Raw genomic sequence first — 15,122 nt, 5'->3', positions numbered from 1 at the left:
ATCTTGTGTGGTAGGAATAGAATAACAAGCAGGATCACAAGTCTGGACTTTAGCAGGGCCAACTTTGGCCTTTGCAAGCAATTGCTAGGGGACATGCCATGGGACAGGGTACTAGAAGTATCAAGGTAGTCAGACTATATTCAAGGATCACTTTTTCCAAGCTCATGACCAGAGAATTTCAGCAGGTAGGAAACCAAGAAAGGTAACCCTCTTAACCAAGTTGGTCAGCATATTCCCAAAGATTACAGTTCACCTGCAAGACAGGTGTATTCTATCCCACCCTGTCACATTATAGTCTTCAAAGAATGTCCTGCTGGCATAAAAACAAAATTTTCTTGTCAGCACAAACTTCTTTACCACGAATTAACTCGTGTCATTTCTCTATTTCTGTCTGTCCCCTTTGTCTGACAGGCAAGGTGAAGGAAAAGATAACCTAGGTCCCACTGCCCCTCACTTGCTCCACCAGGGTTTTATAGTCCTCCCTGATTTTAGTCACATTGTGACTTGTTACATTTTTCATATCCATACCAAAGAGGAACAAATGATAGCAGCTCACCTTCTTGACAAGACATGGCATACTCTCAGCCATGTGTCAGATCTGGGTTCCTGACAGGCAGCACATCTCTCATGAGTCCTTGTCCGATTGCAACTGACTGGGGTTATTCTTTCCCAGATGCATGACTCTATGCTTGCCCTTGGTGAATTTCATTAGATTTCTCTCTGACCAGCCTTCCAGCCTGTCCAGGTCTTGTTGAATGGCAGCACAGCCTGCTGGTATGTCAATCAATCCCCCCAGTTTAGTACCATCAGCAAACTTGCTGACAGTGCCCTCTGTTCCCTCAGCAAGGTTGTTAATCCTGGTCCCAGCACCAACCCCTGAGGGACCCCACTAGATACAGGCCTCCAACTAGACCCTGTCCAATTGATCACTACTCTCTGCCTTCTTCCCTTCAACCAGTTCACAATCCACCTCACAACCTGATCATCCAGCCCACACTTTCTCAGTTTGGCTGTGAGGATGCTGTGGGAGATGGTGTCAAATGCTTTACTGAAACCCAGATAAACCACATCCACTGCACTCCCACCATTTATGCACCAGGTTACGTCTTTATAAAAGGATATCAGGTTTGTCAAACATGACTTGCCTTGGTAAAGCCATGTTGACTGCTCCTAATGACCCTCTTATCCTTTAAATGTCTGGAGGCAACACCCCCCAGGATAAATTGTTCCAACACCTTTCCAGGGAAGCAGGTGAGGCTGACTGCTCTGTAGTCACCCGGCTTCTCCTTCTTGTCCTTTTTGAAGACTGGAGGGACATTTGCTTCCTCCAGTCCTCAGGCACCTCTCCTGTTCTCCACGACTTAGTAAAGATGATGCAGAGTGGGTCAAGCAGTGACTTCTGCCAGCTCCCTCAGCACCCGTGGATGCATCCCATTAGGACCCATGGATTTATGTACATCCAGATTACTCAACTGATCCTTAACCCAGCTGTCATCAACCAAACAAAACTCCTCCTTTAACCTGACTTCCTCTGGAGTCTGGGGCTCCTGAGGACAGTCTCCAGCAGTGTAGACAGAGGCAAGAAGCCATTCACTAACTCTGCCTTCTCTGTATCCTCTGTCACCAGGGCACCCACCCCATTTAACACTGGGCCTACATTGCCTCTAGTGTTAGTTTTATCTGCAATGTATATGAAGAAGCCCTTCTTGCCGTCCTTGACCTCCCTTGCAAGGCACAACTCCAACATGGCTTTAGCTTTCCTAGTTGCCTCCCTACAGCCTTTGACAACAGCCTTACATTCATCCCAAGTGGCATCTTTTCCTTCCATGGTCTATACAGACATCCTTCTTCCATTTGATTTTGCCCAACAGTTCCTTGTTTAACCATACAGGTCTCCTAACTTCTTTTCTTGAATTCCTACACACTGGGGTGCTTGAGCCTGGAAAAAGTGATCTTTCAATACAGACCGACCATCCTGCGCCTCTTTACCTTCTAGTACCCTGTCCCACAAGCTGTTCCCTAGCAATTGCTTGCAAAGGCCAAAGTTAGCCCTGCTAAAGTCCAGGCTTGTGATCCTGCTTGGTATTCTGTTCCTACCACACAAGATCCTGAACTCCACCATTTCGTGGTCACTGCAGTCAAGGCTGCCCCCAACCTCCACCACTTCAATCAGACCCTGCTTGTTCGTGAGTACAAGATCCGGTAGTGCTCCTCTCCTAGTTGACTCATTCACCATTTGCTTTAAGAATTTCCCACCAATGCACTGAAGGAACTTCCCGGACTGTAAGTGGCTAGCTGTGTAGGTGTTTCAGCAGATATCTGGGTAGTTGAAATCCCCCATGAGAACTAGGGCCTGTGATTTTGAGGCTGCTCCCAGCTGCCTGTAGAAGGCCTCAGCAACCTCCTCATCCTGATCAGGTGGCTTGTAATGGAGAGCCACAACAGTGTTACACACATGCCAGCCTGCCCCTTAATTCTAACTCACAATCTCTCAACTTGCCCCTCATCCTCACTTGGACAGAATTCAGTACATTCCAGCTGCTCTTTCACATAAAGAGCAACTCCACCACCTTGCCTTGCTGGCCTTTCTTTCCTAAAAAGGACACAGCCGTCCATGACCACATTCCAGTCATGTGAGCTGTCCCACCATGTCTCTGCAATATTTAGTGGAGGGAGCAAGCTACAGGTCTAACTTCCAAGCCCAAAAATCCATTTAATATAAAGTCCTCTCATCGAGGACATATCAGATACTACACCTGATCTTAGCCAAAAGGCTGAGAAGCGATGAGTTATACAGATTCATTTTCTAGCTTTATCACATACACACAAAAGTATGCTGGAACTTGGGAATGGCAACCTATCGGACAGTAAGGCTGTTGCTACCAAAATAAAGGTTTATGAAGTTACGGTCTTTTTTCCATTATTAGAATCAAGGTACAGAAAAGAGAATTTTTTTTCTGTAACTATGCTGCCTGGTCATCTCACATTCATGGTGCATTTTTCAAAACATTTCCATGCTACCTTAATGTGTGAATTTCTACTCCAGCTCAGAGAACTTCTGAGAAGCTCCTAAAGTCTCTAAAAGAACTTTGTCAGATGACACTTGTTGTTTTGTCTCTTATGGTATCATAGCATTAAATGCCTGAAAACATACACAACAAAACAGGATCCAGCATTTAAAAACATAATGTATCAAGCATTCAACCATTTTAATGGAAAATTCTTGGTGCTGCTCTCTTTTTCTGCAGGTACAGAACTCCTTAAAGACAGAAATAAGAGGACTGAAGGATGTAAAAAATCCCTGGTTGTCTGTGAAGCTTAGGGCATTCACTAGATGGGGCTGCAACTGATCCCACAAACAAGAAAATGCAAATTGCAAGTGCCTAATCTAGCTAACAGCTAAATTACCTGTTTCAAGACTTGAAAGCAAATATTTTAGTTACTGAATGTACTGAGCTCTCAGAAATTACAACAGTAATTACAAACTGGCAGCTGGACCCTGGCCTTTTTCACTTCATCTGTCTTTGTGCTATTACAAATTTCATTGATATAGTTCTTCATGCAGAACACTACAGTGTCAGGTCCCTACTTACTGGACACTGTTTTAACTAATGAAATTGATCCAAATGTGGGAATGGCAACTTGACATTGCCAATTCATGAGGAAAATTAAAATAAGTTTATAATACTTTAAAACAAATATTTTATTGTATTTTTTTTAACGTGCAACAATTTAAAGTGGATTCAACAATAGTTACAAAAATGTTTTCAGTATCTTGACTCTCTAAGCTGTTACTGCATATTTCTGAGAGCAGAACAACAGTGAAATCAAAATTATCCTAAGCTCTAAATCTCTGGTACACAACCCAGTAAAAACAACAATACATAGACTGTTCTCACAAAGGAAATTCCCCACAAGTAAACATTTCCTCAAAGAAAAAGGCATTAATGAGTCTAAGCACACATGTAATTTTAGGAGTATGACAACAACCACTGTGGTCCAATTATTCACATCTTCTACACTACAGTTATAAATTCCTTCTGAAGATGGAGCCTTTATAGAATAACTTGGAAACAACCCAGAAAAACACAAGATATGTCCAAATAGACAAGAATACACAAAAAAAAAAAAAGGAAAGAAAAAACCAAGTGGTTAGAATGGTCTACTATAAGGTTTTAACACTCTAATTCAATTTTTTTTCTAGCAATATCTTAGAGAAAGTACAGCTGACGAAGATTTGAAAACTAGTAACTCTGTAGTTTGAAGGAGCCTATTAAGAACATGGAAAATGTGTTTAATCATCTTTAGTAATAAAGGCAGACCCAGGAGTACAGCTGCAGTTTTGGAGGTGATACATAAAGTGTAATAGCAGTTATGCAGGTCTAAATGTAGTATATATAGTTTTTTTAATCAGTGGATAGAACTTAGTGAAAAAAAGGTTCACTTGTAATAAACTATTACCTTATGCATTTGGTGCATGCCTTCCTGTGGATAATCAGTAGGACCCATTGTTGGCATTGGATGTGGAACACTGGGTGGACCAGGACTTGGCCCCATCATGCTGTGAACTGAGCCAGGAGATGGCCCTGGTCCTGGGCTAGGTCCTAGAATCGGTCCAGGTGAAGGTCCTGGTCCAGGAGAAGGACCAGGATGAGGCATGGCGCCGGGGTCTGCAGGCGTGGACATCTATTTTCTGTCTCCTTTTCAATTAGCAGAATAGTTCTAATAATAAAAACAAAACAAAACCAGAATTTCTATGTATCATCAAGGGCACTGAAAAAAATGTAATGAAATCTACTGGCAATCATTACACACACACACACGGAAGGTGTAATCAGCAGAAAATGCTTAAATGATACTTAACATTGCACATTAGTTTTACTATCCTTCTGAAAGCCCACTAGAAGGATAAGGACCCTAACAGTTCAGCCAGTTTCTGGATGTTTATATGTTACTCAGAGGACAAAGCAACTGGTACACTATAAGAAACATCTACCACACTTCAACTGACTTGCTATCAACAGATGTATCACGTGGGTTCAAGCTACATGTAGGGTTAGTACTACTAAAGGCATAGAATCATGGAATCATAGAATTATTTCAGCTAGAAGAGACCTTTAAGATCATCAAGTCCAGCCTTTGTCCCAGCCCTATCAACCACTAGACCATTTCCTTAAGTGCAATATCCACCTGTCTCTTAAACACCCTTCAGGGACAGTGACTCCACCAGCTCCCTAGACAGCCCGTTTCAATGCCTGACAACCCTGTCAGTAAAGAAATTCCTCCTAATGTCCAGCCTCAACCTCCCCTGGCACAACTTGAGGCAGGCGATGGCTGGGCACCTCTCTGACATGTATGTGTTCAAAAATCTCTCCCTAAACAGATGTTAAGTGCACTGAAATGTGTACTTCAAAAAATCATGGCAGAACAAGTATTAAAAGGATTAAAGATTATTTTCTGATTTGTTTTTCAAAGTTACATATTAGTGGACCTGTCTGGTTATCTCTAGATGCAACCACAGTATCAAATGAAATAGAAAACAGAAAAGATAGTTTCTTTAGATTGAATAGTTGTGATTCACTTGAGGGGTTCTGCTGATGTTATAAACCAGAAGAGTGAAGCTCAAGTGGCTTAGTAAGTGCCCCAAGAACAAATGACAGGCTGGAAAGACAGCTGTTACTACATTTTTACACCCATGTTCTTAGTACAACAAATTGATGCAGGCTACAGGCTTAAACAGTCTTCAGTTTTCTGAGAACTTTTCTCAATGTCTAATATTGAGAAGTTTTTGTTTGCTGTTGCCAGAGTACTGTAACACAGTGACACAACTGACATATTTTTACAAAATTGGTGGTCAGTTGCTGCCAAGAAGATCAATCATACTTCTTCATTTCTCCCACTCCCAACAGCACCCTTTTCATACATTTGATCACACAGTGAATTTAGTTGAGCCAGCAGAAAAGTAATCCTATAAAACAAAAAAAATTCCATCAAAAAACAACAACAAAAAAACCCCAAAACCAAACACTAAAAACACAGACACCAAACCTCTTTGCGATTCAGGTTACTGAACTGATTTTCTGAAAGGACAGATATCAGACAAAATTCTCAGAAGAATTCCAGCAGAAGGAAGCCAGTAGGACAATCACTTTCAGCAGCAGTGGACCATTAGATGGGCTTAGCTTGTTCCCTTTATTTACTTTGGGTTCAGTTTTATAGGAAGATTACCTGACCATGACTTTGTGTCCCACAATAATAAAGCAGATAGAATGCTTTTCACTTTTTCATTGTAATTCAGAAGATTAAAAAATATTTACAACATAATGCTACGTTACAAGACCTACCAGTCCCAGCCTCTCTCCTTACAGAATTTAACACAGAAGAGTGTTGGGCCTTCCACATCTGGGTTTATCACTACCCATAGTTAGCAGTGATTACCTTTTAACATGAGTGAGTGTAACCCTGTTATGATGCTGGGTATATAAAACCACACTGTAACACTGAAGACACCCTGGCTTGCATTCAAAATAAGAGATAGACACTCAAAAAAAACCTAAAGTACCCTCACAAAGTACAAAAGGAGGCCCATCTACAGGATATGGCAGGAAAAAAAGTGGTGCTTGCTGCTAGCAATCAGGAAACTCAAAGCTTACAGAACTGATATCTTTCTCCTTTTACAAGGAAGAGTCTTAACAGAACTCACAGAGAGGATACAATGCTGCTACATCATGGCCACTTATTTACCCTCCATTGCTCTGTCAGGATCAAAACTGGCTCAATAGCTTTTGTTTAGAAATTCCATTTTGTTATGCTTTAATTACTACTCTCCTCTGATTAAAATAAAAAAATACTAGAACAATTCTTAACTCATTTAAAATAGAAAATCCTAACCTGAAATAAGCTACCCTGGGATGTGATTTCCTTGCAAGGCAAAACAGTGAGATGCCTACAAAGCTTCTCTGTTCAAAACAAAATACTACACAGTCACTAACTAGTCCTCTAAATCCTATGACACTACCATAGAAGCTATCAAATGTCACAACTGCACACACCATGACGAGGTATGCTATAAGATGCCTGCGGTTTGGCTGTATGAAGAACAATGGATGTTTCCACACAACAGTTTTTGTACAAGTCAATCATTAAATTGGAAAATATGAGTGACACTCTCACAGCTAACTCTCTCTGCATATTATAAGCAAAACTCAGTTCATTTAACAAGGCACCATCACCATATCAAAAAAATTTATACAAAACCACAACAAAATTAAAAAAATTACTATCAGTACACATCTCAAACTATCCTGCTTCTCAAAAGACCTCTAACTATATCTATGTATTAAAACAGGTATCAACAGCTCCCCTCCCATTTACCTCTATTTCAAATTCAGCTTACAGTTCTCATAAAAATTAACTGCCTCCAGTCTCAACTCCACTAGTTACACCACCATTTCTGGATGAAAATTTGGAAAACTTAAAATTCTCTTTAATTTTATAGCAAGTGCCCAACCTCAAAAAAACAATAACTACCAGAGGTGAATGTTGCATCCCTTAACAGTAGTTCAAGTCCCTTCATTATAAGAGTGGATAAACACACCCAATATTAAATAATTGTGAATTGTCTGAAATGGATTTTTGTTCAGATATTTCTGTATATCAAAAAAACATACGTCTATCAAAAAAAAAGCTCTTGTTCAGGGGAACATAATATACTAGAAAATACTACCTGAATGCAAGTAACAGTGCCTGTTCAAAGATATTCATGGACATAAAGAGACAAAGCAATTTTCTCCAGCAATAGTAATCCACAACTAAAAAATACAGTCACTGCCCTAAATCAGAACACTTTGTACACGGCTGTCTCAACTAACGATCACAGAACAAAACTGCTAGAAGGCTTATGATTTAACATGCTTCTAAAATAATTTATATTTACTGAGATTGTATGAAAAGACACACAGAAATTGGCATCCTGCTGTCCTTAACATTCCAAAAGAGCGTGATACCTAATTCCTCTAGGCCTTTATAAAAGTCTCATTAAAGTCAAAGCAAAAATCAACAGAGAAGAAACAAGTGCAACAGTAGCCAGGCTCCTTCCAGAAAACATTGGTACTAGTTTGGATAAAGTCTAGTGCCTATAACGAAATAAGCAAAATGAAGCCAACTCCCTGTCAATGCCAGTGTTGACCTATTTGTTTGGACTGCTTTTTAATAAGTAGTGCTTGTTGAATTACAAAGCAAAGGGGAAGAAGGGGGTGGTGGACTGGCTCAGTAAATGCTTCTAACAGACCGTAAGGACTTGAATAAAATGGAAAAATAAAAAAGAACTTCCATCTCATTGTCCCAACTGGTAAGGCTGCCAGCATTGACTCTCAAATGCATTACATAGTGTCTGATTATTTCTCAAGTGTCTAATCATAAAATTTCCTCAAAATCCTTACAAGAGTAATGTTATTCACATGAACTCAAGTAAGACATATTGCTTCTTGAACTTTAATCCCTTATCATTTGTCAGGTGTATTTACATCAACATCACCTAACCTCTTTTGTGAGCAAATGGAACTACCTTTTGAGCTCCAAATGGAACTAGTGGAGATTGAATTCATAGCGGTGAACCATGCAGTTCTTGCTGAGGTCTCAGAGAATTTCTTCACCTCTGCCGGATACATTAGAGTTAAGACAGAGGAAAAACAAACAAAAAACCAACCAAACAAAAAAAATCTATCACAGTCAAGGTAACCTTAGCTAGCTGCAAATAAGGAAATATTCCCTAAGGATAAATGTTTTGATACTATCACTTTATATGCACCTAGACAGTCTTGCAGATGTAGCTAATTCCTTGTACAATAGGGTCTCCATCGGCTCAATGTTTCAGAACCTGCAGCATCCAAGCAAGTTACGCATATTTTGGTATAACCCTGGTGCAAACCCAAAGGCAATCAAAGCACGGATTTTCTTCACATTAAGAAAGTATGCAATATTACTAGATCTGAAACTAAAACAAAACAGCCATATTACTTTGGAATTTGAGATCAACTGGACACCAAATGTTATAGACTGCTTTGACACAAGGCAAACATCAGGTATAAGAACAGATGGAGCAGTAGGTATTTGTAATTCTTCTAACTGTTCCCCTACATCATGCAATAGAACTGCCTTTCCAGGACTGAGTCAGTCTAAATTGAACTTCAGTCAGGAAGTTTTTGCCAGATCCTCTGTCTTGGATAGGCAGTGGATAGGTAGCGGAAAGTAAAGAAACTGCACCACTTAGATCTGACAAAAAAGGAAATATGGACCCATGCAACAGCCGCATACACAATGCAAAGCAGACTAACTTTGCCTTCACAGAAAAACAGGTACAGTCTACTTCTCCTCACACATCTCCAGTAGAGTTATGATTCATACATGGCTTTGCAAAGAAATATCATGCAACTGAACTACCTGAAGCTGAAGCAGTTACCTATCTTATGCTACCATAGAAAACGATGATACCGACAGTGTCATTTGTAGTATAACAATAACAAATCAAAGACGTTAAAAGTTGAAGTCATTAATAATGACAGCAGCTCATCATAATTAAACAATACTTAGAAGCAAATCAGTGTTTCATATGGGACATTCTGCATTAACATTTATCAAGATTTAACTACTGTCATTTCATCAAACAATGACTCAATCAATGAACAAGTTTACAAGAAAGAACCAAAAAAATCACTAAGGAGAAGAGCCAAATCTTCATCTAACATAAACTAGTGTTACTTATTTCACATAAGAGAAACCAAACACACTAACAGCTGAGAGATTCTGCTTCTGCATTCTCATGTATGTAACTTCACAACCTGCTGGAAGAGAATTTGTAGTTTAAACTACAAACCACAGAATCAGAAATATTGCATCTTATTTGCTTTTGCAGACACTTGGGCCAGAGACAAAAACCTCTAGACACTGCTATAGCAGATTGCCTAGCTGCCTACCAAAGACTGACTGCATGTACCCCCGCAGAGATAACAGAATGGATGTTGTTCTTACACCAGAAACTTCATTGTAGAGTTATGTAGCTTAAGATGCCTTTTCACATGAAGAGACGGTTTAGTTTAGGATGACAGTCCTAATACTCCTCACCTTCAACCACTTAAAAATATTCTTGTAGAAATTCTTATTCTTTCTGTGTAGACGTTTCACTTTTCCATAAAGCAACTTCTCAGTGACTCTAACTTACAAACTATCCCCTTAAAAAAACTAAATTCAGCACCAAGTAATGACTGGCTAATAGTTGAGGGTTGAGAGTCCAAAGGCATCATCACAAGTCAGAGATCAGATAAGTTAGGCTAAGCTCTGCTGCCAAAATTTTCAGTGAGGGGGCTACATGATCCTTTAGGATGGCTTCACTGAGGAAGCCAATAAACTTCAGGAAGAGGGCAGATAGCTGCAAACAGAAGTTTAATTTTTATCGCCATAGTCACAGAAGACAATGCCCAGGATCAAGTCCACGTTTGCTAAAGATCTAGATTCCACTGTACTTTCCAGGCATAGAAAACTGACTCATGAAAGCATTGACTGGTTACAGATTAAGTTTCCACATCATTACCTATACTATAGGTATTAATCACAATTACTGAACATCATTTTCGTATTAGATTCTGAAAAATAAAAGCCACAATGAGAAGTAGGCAGAAGGAAATTAACTAGTCATCAGTAATTGACAGGTCTTATCTTTATACTTAAACGAGGAAGAAGAGGAGGAAGAAAAGAGAAGATAGTTTTAAATACCAATTACATGCAAAAATGTTTACACCAAAGAAGCAATGACTTTATGTGTGTCAGAAACACACAAAACAATTTTCAGTATTAGTCGTCTTATTCTGCTTTATTTGTAAGCTACAAAACTGTGTTTAGGTAAGCCTAACTTCTTCCCCTTATTCATCCTTTCTCATTTCATCTTGCAAATAAGGCATAAAAGCTTTTCTCTGGTGATGTTTTCATGACAATGTTCTAACCCTTTGTTTACTACTCTACTAGAGGATGAAATAAAAAACTAAACAGATAAAGTTGAAAAAAGGGTGGAGGTCCAGAAAACGGTCTTCAAACATACAGAACTTCTACTGCAGAAGAAAACACAGAAAATATAAGTAATTTTAATGAGTGATTTGCAAAAATTTCCTCATTCAAAGGATCACTAATTCACAGCAATATTACTGAACAGGACCATAAAATTAGAGGTAAAAGCACAGACATTTTTTTAAAGCTGCTACTGTGCACTTTCTGACCACAACTTCAAAAGTCAAAAAGAAAATGAGAAAATACATCTGCAGATGTTAGTTTAATGTAGACCTTTGACAAGAATATCTTTAGTACAAAAATGTTAGCTAAAGCACTTTTTGGCAATTTTCAAGCTTCAGGTGTTGGTGAAAGCGGTTTTCAAACTTGACAAGAAATGCTCACAGACCACTTCAGAAACAACAAAATATCTAAGACTGCTTTGAACACTTTTCTGGAGCATGTTCTATGAAACAGAAGTAACAGTCCTAAAGCTGACACATAAATCACTAGAGAAACATTGTATTTAATGAAGCTTTACCTTCACCTCTGTCAAGTCCACATATGCTGTATGATGCACTTTATTTTTAAATGCACACTGTTCATACAATCTTTTGGCTTTCTATTACTGATCTGTATCTGCCTCCAATGCTATCCTGGTACACTGCTTTGTTTTCTTAGAACAACACAAGGACAAAAGAAAGTAAGTCAGAGACAGTAATAGGGCAATTAAGTTCCCAAAGAGAAAGTGTGCCTTTATTTGCACAACAATACTAACTTACACAGATGACACTGCCCCACCCTTATCATGTAAGTGGTATACTACTACAGCAATTAAATCCCGGTACAATGTTTATTGTCTCAGTCTTAGGGACCGTGGTTAAAACCCAGTAACACTGAAGAAATCTAAATCACACCGAAAAAGAATGCAGGAGTAACAACCCCGTGTCATAGATGCCATATCCTTTTGTTTTTTGTTTTTTACCGAAAGTATGCACAATATTCAAAACGGGAAAAGTAAAAAAAAAAAAAAGCGTTATAGCTTCAATTCTTCAGTTGATTGTTTACTTACCTATCTAAAACATTAATCAAGAGATAACTTTAAAAAAAAAACAAAACAAAACAGTGTTAACGTAAAGTCTGGAATGTCTGAGTATCAAACACACGCAGCAGACTCCGAGGAAAACCAACTTCGGAGCGACCTATGTAGTCACGCAGACACTTAATCACACTCATCACTTCATATTATGCACACTCAGGGAAAAAAACAAAACAAGAGCAAAATACCAACCAAAACAACAATCAATTAACTGTAACTTCATCTCGAGTTTAGAAGACCTGTAACTTTTCCAGCCGTGTGCAGTTCGCTGTTCCAGCGTCATAAGCTCAGGGAGTGAGGAGAGGAAAGAAAATAAAACACTCCATTTCTTCTCGCACCATGGACATAAAGAAATGGGGACGGGGGGTGGGGGGAGACACGGCAGCAGGCGTTGGCGCGGCGGCAGAGCCGGGCGCACGCCCAGGAGCCCCGGCACCGGCTCAGCCGCGGGCCGCCCGCCCCGCCTCGGCACCGCTCTGCCTCGGCAGCGCCCCGCGGGTCCGCCGGCCCTGCCGGGCGGCGCGTAGGCCTCTCCGCCGTGCCGCCCGCCGCCGCCCCTCCCCGCCGCGCAAAGGTTCCGGGCCGCGCGCGCAGAACCAGTAGGGCCCTATTCTGGCTCTCCGGCCTTTCTGGAAAGTTTTCACCACGGACGACAGGTTCTAAAACGTCCCTCCCTGCAGACGCAGTCCTGCTGTCTCCTTTCCCTCCCCGAAGCAATGGCTATGCTGTTCCCGACGGCGGGCCGCGGAGGGCCTTGTACCTCGACGGCTAGAGTTGGACGGCGGCAGGCGGGACAGCTGCTGGGGCATGCCTCAGGGCTGGGCTGGGCCTTTCTCCTCGTCGCTTCTTCCCTCCGCCACCATGTCACGCCGACCAAACATGTCTGTGCGCCTGTGTGCGGTGGCGACTTCCTGATCCGCTGCCGCCACCGCCGCTCTAACAGGCGGCCGGACGGGAAAGGCCACCCCCGCCGCTACCGGCGCTTACCACCGCCTCTCTCTCCCCCGCGGAGGCTCGGGGACGGGCTCCGCTGCCCTCCCGCCCCGCCCAGGAGCCAGCTGCAGCAGCGACCCTCTGCCTGTCCCCGCCTCCTACAGGGGAGAGAACTTTTCCGGGCGCCGACCGCCGTCTCCCGGCGGGGCAGGCGAGCCGCGTTTACCTGTGTGTGCGCCTGCCTAGGTGTGCATTCCCGCTCCCGCCCGCTACTATCAAAAGAAACCAAGAAATTTCCGCGCACACCGGAAATAAAAGGCTTTTTGCTTGGAAGGCGATTACAAAATTGCAAGCGCATGTTTTGTGCTACTCCACTTCGCCGACTGCTGCAAGGCCGGGGTGGAAAGGCGAGACGGGGGTGATTTCTGCAGGGAAGACGAGGCGCGGGGGGAGGTATGAGTCAAGCTATTTTGAGAAGTAAATCGCGACACCTTTACAGCAGGAGCGACTGCAGAGTTAAAAACATAGACTGAAAAGCAACAGGAGCCGCAGCCTGTCGGGCCAAGTCCCAGCCCCCACCTCCTCCCCCTTCCGCGGTGTGTGTAGCGTTTGTGACAGGCAGGCGAGGAGATTATCTGGATCATGGCCTCCCTGGCTCTGCCGAGTTAACGCCGCTACTCTCATAGGCAAGACCGTTCTCCACACACCGTTCTCTTTCTCCCTCCTCATGCCTCCCCCCCACTTCCCTTTCCTTCGCTGGGTCTATGCGAGCTTGTGCCACAAGAGAGAAACAACCCCACTGCAACGCATTCTACGGCCTCCGGACACCATGAACTTCACTCCCCGACTCTAGGCGGCCGCCGAAACGCAGCCCCCCCTGCAGCCCCAGCCCACCGAGCTGCAGCGGGAAGGGGGTGGCTGTACCTCCCCCGGATCTATTTCTGTCCCGGCTGCGTCGCTGGGAGCCTGCGACACGTTCGCAGGGCGACGACACCAAGGAGTGCCACGAAAGGGTTGTGGTTGCAGCGCTAGCTCGCCGGCCGCGCCGGGGAAAGCCGCCAGTCGCACAGCACGGCACGGCACGGCACGGCACGGCACAGCTGCTCCAGACGCGCGGGCACGGAGCCCCGCCGCTCCCTCGTCCCTCCCGCGGGTGCCGCTGACTCACAAGGCAGACACTAGCGACGCCTGAGGGATTTTTTTTTCCCCCTCACCTTCTCCCACTCTGGACATTTGCATCGTAATTATTCCAGAAATACCGGAACAAAACTTTCTTCTCTCCACCCACCGGAGGACATAAATATTTGGGAGGGCCGGGCACCAGGGAAGGTGGGATGAGGAATCAGTCGGCAGGTCGGCGCCCAGGGCCGGCGGGGACGTGCCTGGGGAAGGGGAGGGAAGGTGGCCACGGTGCGTGCCGGCGCGATCACCAACAATAAAGGACGGCGCAGGCACCGCTGTACCAGGGACGGGGAGAGGGGGGCGGACCGAGTTGTAAGTGATATTTACCTTCCGCCCTCGAGGAGCACCGTGTTGGATGTCGCTCCTCTCCCCCTCGGTGAGTCAACCGAGCCCGGAACCGGAGCGAGGAACTAGATTATGAACATGACTTCATTGATGACAGCCATTCCCTCCTCTTCCTAAACTCCTGCCCCTCCTCCTGCCCCTCCTCCGGCCCCCTCCCACCGCCTCTCCTCACCGACGCCGCCGCTCAGGAAGCGGCATTCTCATTGGCCCGCCGGGGAGGGAGTGCCCGCCCCCCTGCGCGGAGCGGACGGTTCTATTGGAGCGGGCTGTCGTCGCTCACCTGAGAGGCAGGGGAGGGAAGAGAGGAGGTGTGCGGGAGCGCGGCGGTTGGGGAGTGTCGTGTGAGGGTGCGCGCGCGCGCGAGCCCGTGCCCGCGGTCTCGCTCGTCTGCCTGCAGCGCAGCGGCCGGGCACACAGCGCGCCCTCTCCGCCTTTAGCGGCTCGTGTGTGCCGAGGATAGAGGGGGACGGGAGAGGCAGCCTGTGAAGAGGCGGCGGTGCTCCCCGGAGTAGTCTGGGGAGAGGTG

The 15,122-nt window shown here is 43.8% G+C and overlaps 1 protein-coding gene and 1 pseudogene across 4 annotated transcripts in view; both read right to left on the bottom strand.

The window, feature by feature from the left end:
• The window catches only part of SMARCA2 (SWI/SNF related, matrix associated, actin dependent regulator of chromatin, subfamily a, member 2), a 117,533-nt gene extending 102,817 nt beyond the window's left edge, over positions 1-14,716 (bottom strand). The window contains exons 1-3 of one of the 4 annotated variants that reach the window (XM_062019527.1): positions 14,579-14,716; positions 14,284-14,451; positions 4,462-4,722 (exon numbers count right to left, since the gene is read on the bottom strand). In XM_062019527.1, coding sequence (XP_061875511.1) covers positions 4,462-4,686 — 225 coding nt within the window. In that variant the 5' untranslated portion in view covers positions 4,687-4,722; positions 14,284-14,451; positions 14,579-14,716. Of the gene's footprint in view, positions 1-4,461; positions 4,723-12,328; positions 12,587-12,896; positions 13,198-14,283; positions 14,452-14,578 lie in introns of those variants that run through there. The other 3 variants (XM_062019523.1, XM_062019524.1, XM_062019525.1) reach the window with 3 other exon arrangements.
• On the bottom strand, positions 2,636-2,786 carry LOC133628988 (U2 spliceosomal RNA; annotated as a pseudogene).
• Positions 14,717-15,122: the final 406 nt, after the last annotated feature.

The sequence above is a fragment of the Colius striatus genome, chromosome Z (genome assembly GCF_028858725.1).
Source record: "Colius striatus isolate bColStr4 chromosome Z, bColStr4.1.hap1, whole genome shotgun sequence".
Lineage (NCBI taxonomy): Eukaryota > Metazoa > Chordata > Aves > Coliiformes > Coliidae > Colius > Colius striatus.
The sequence above is the reverse complement of the archived record's forward strand: the minus strand, read 5'-3'. Positions and strand labels throughout refer to the sequence as shown.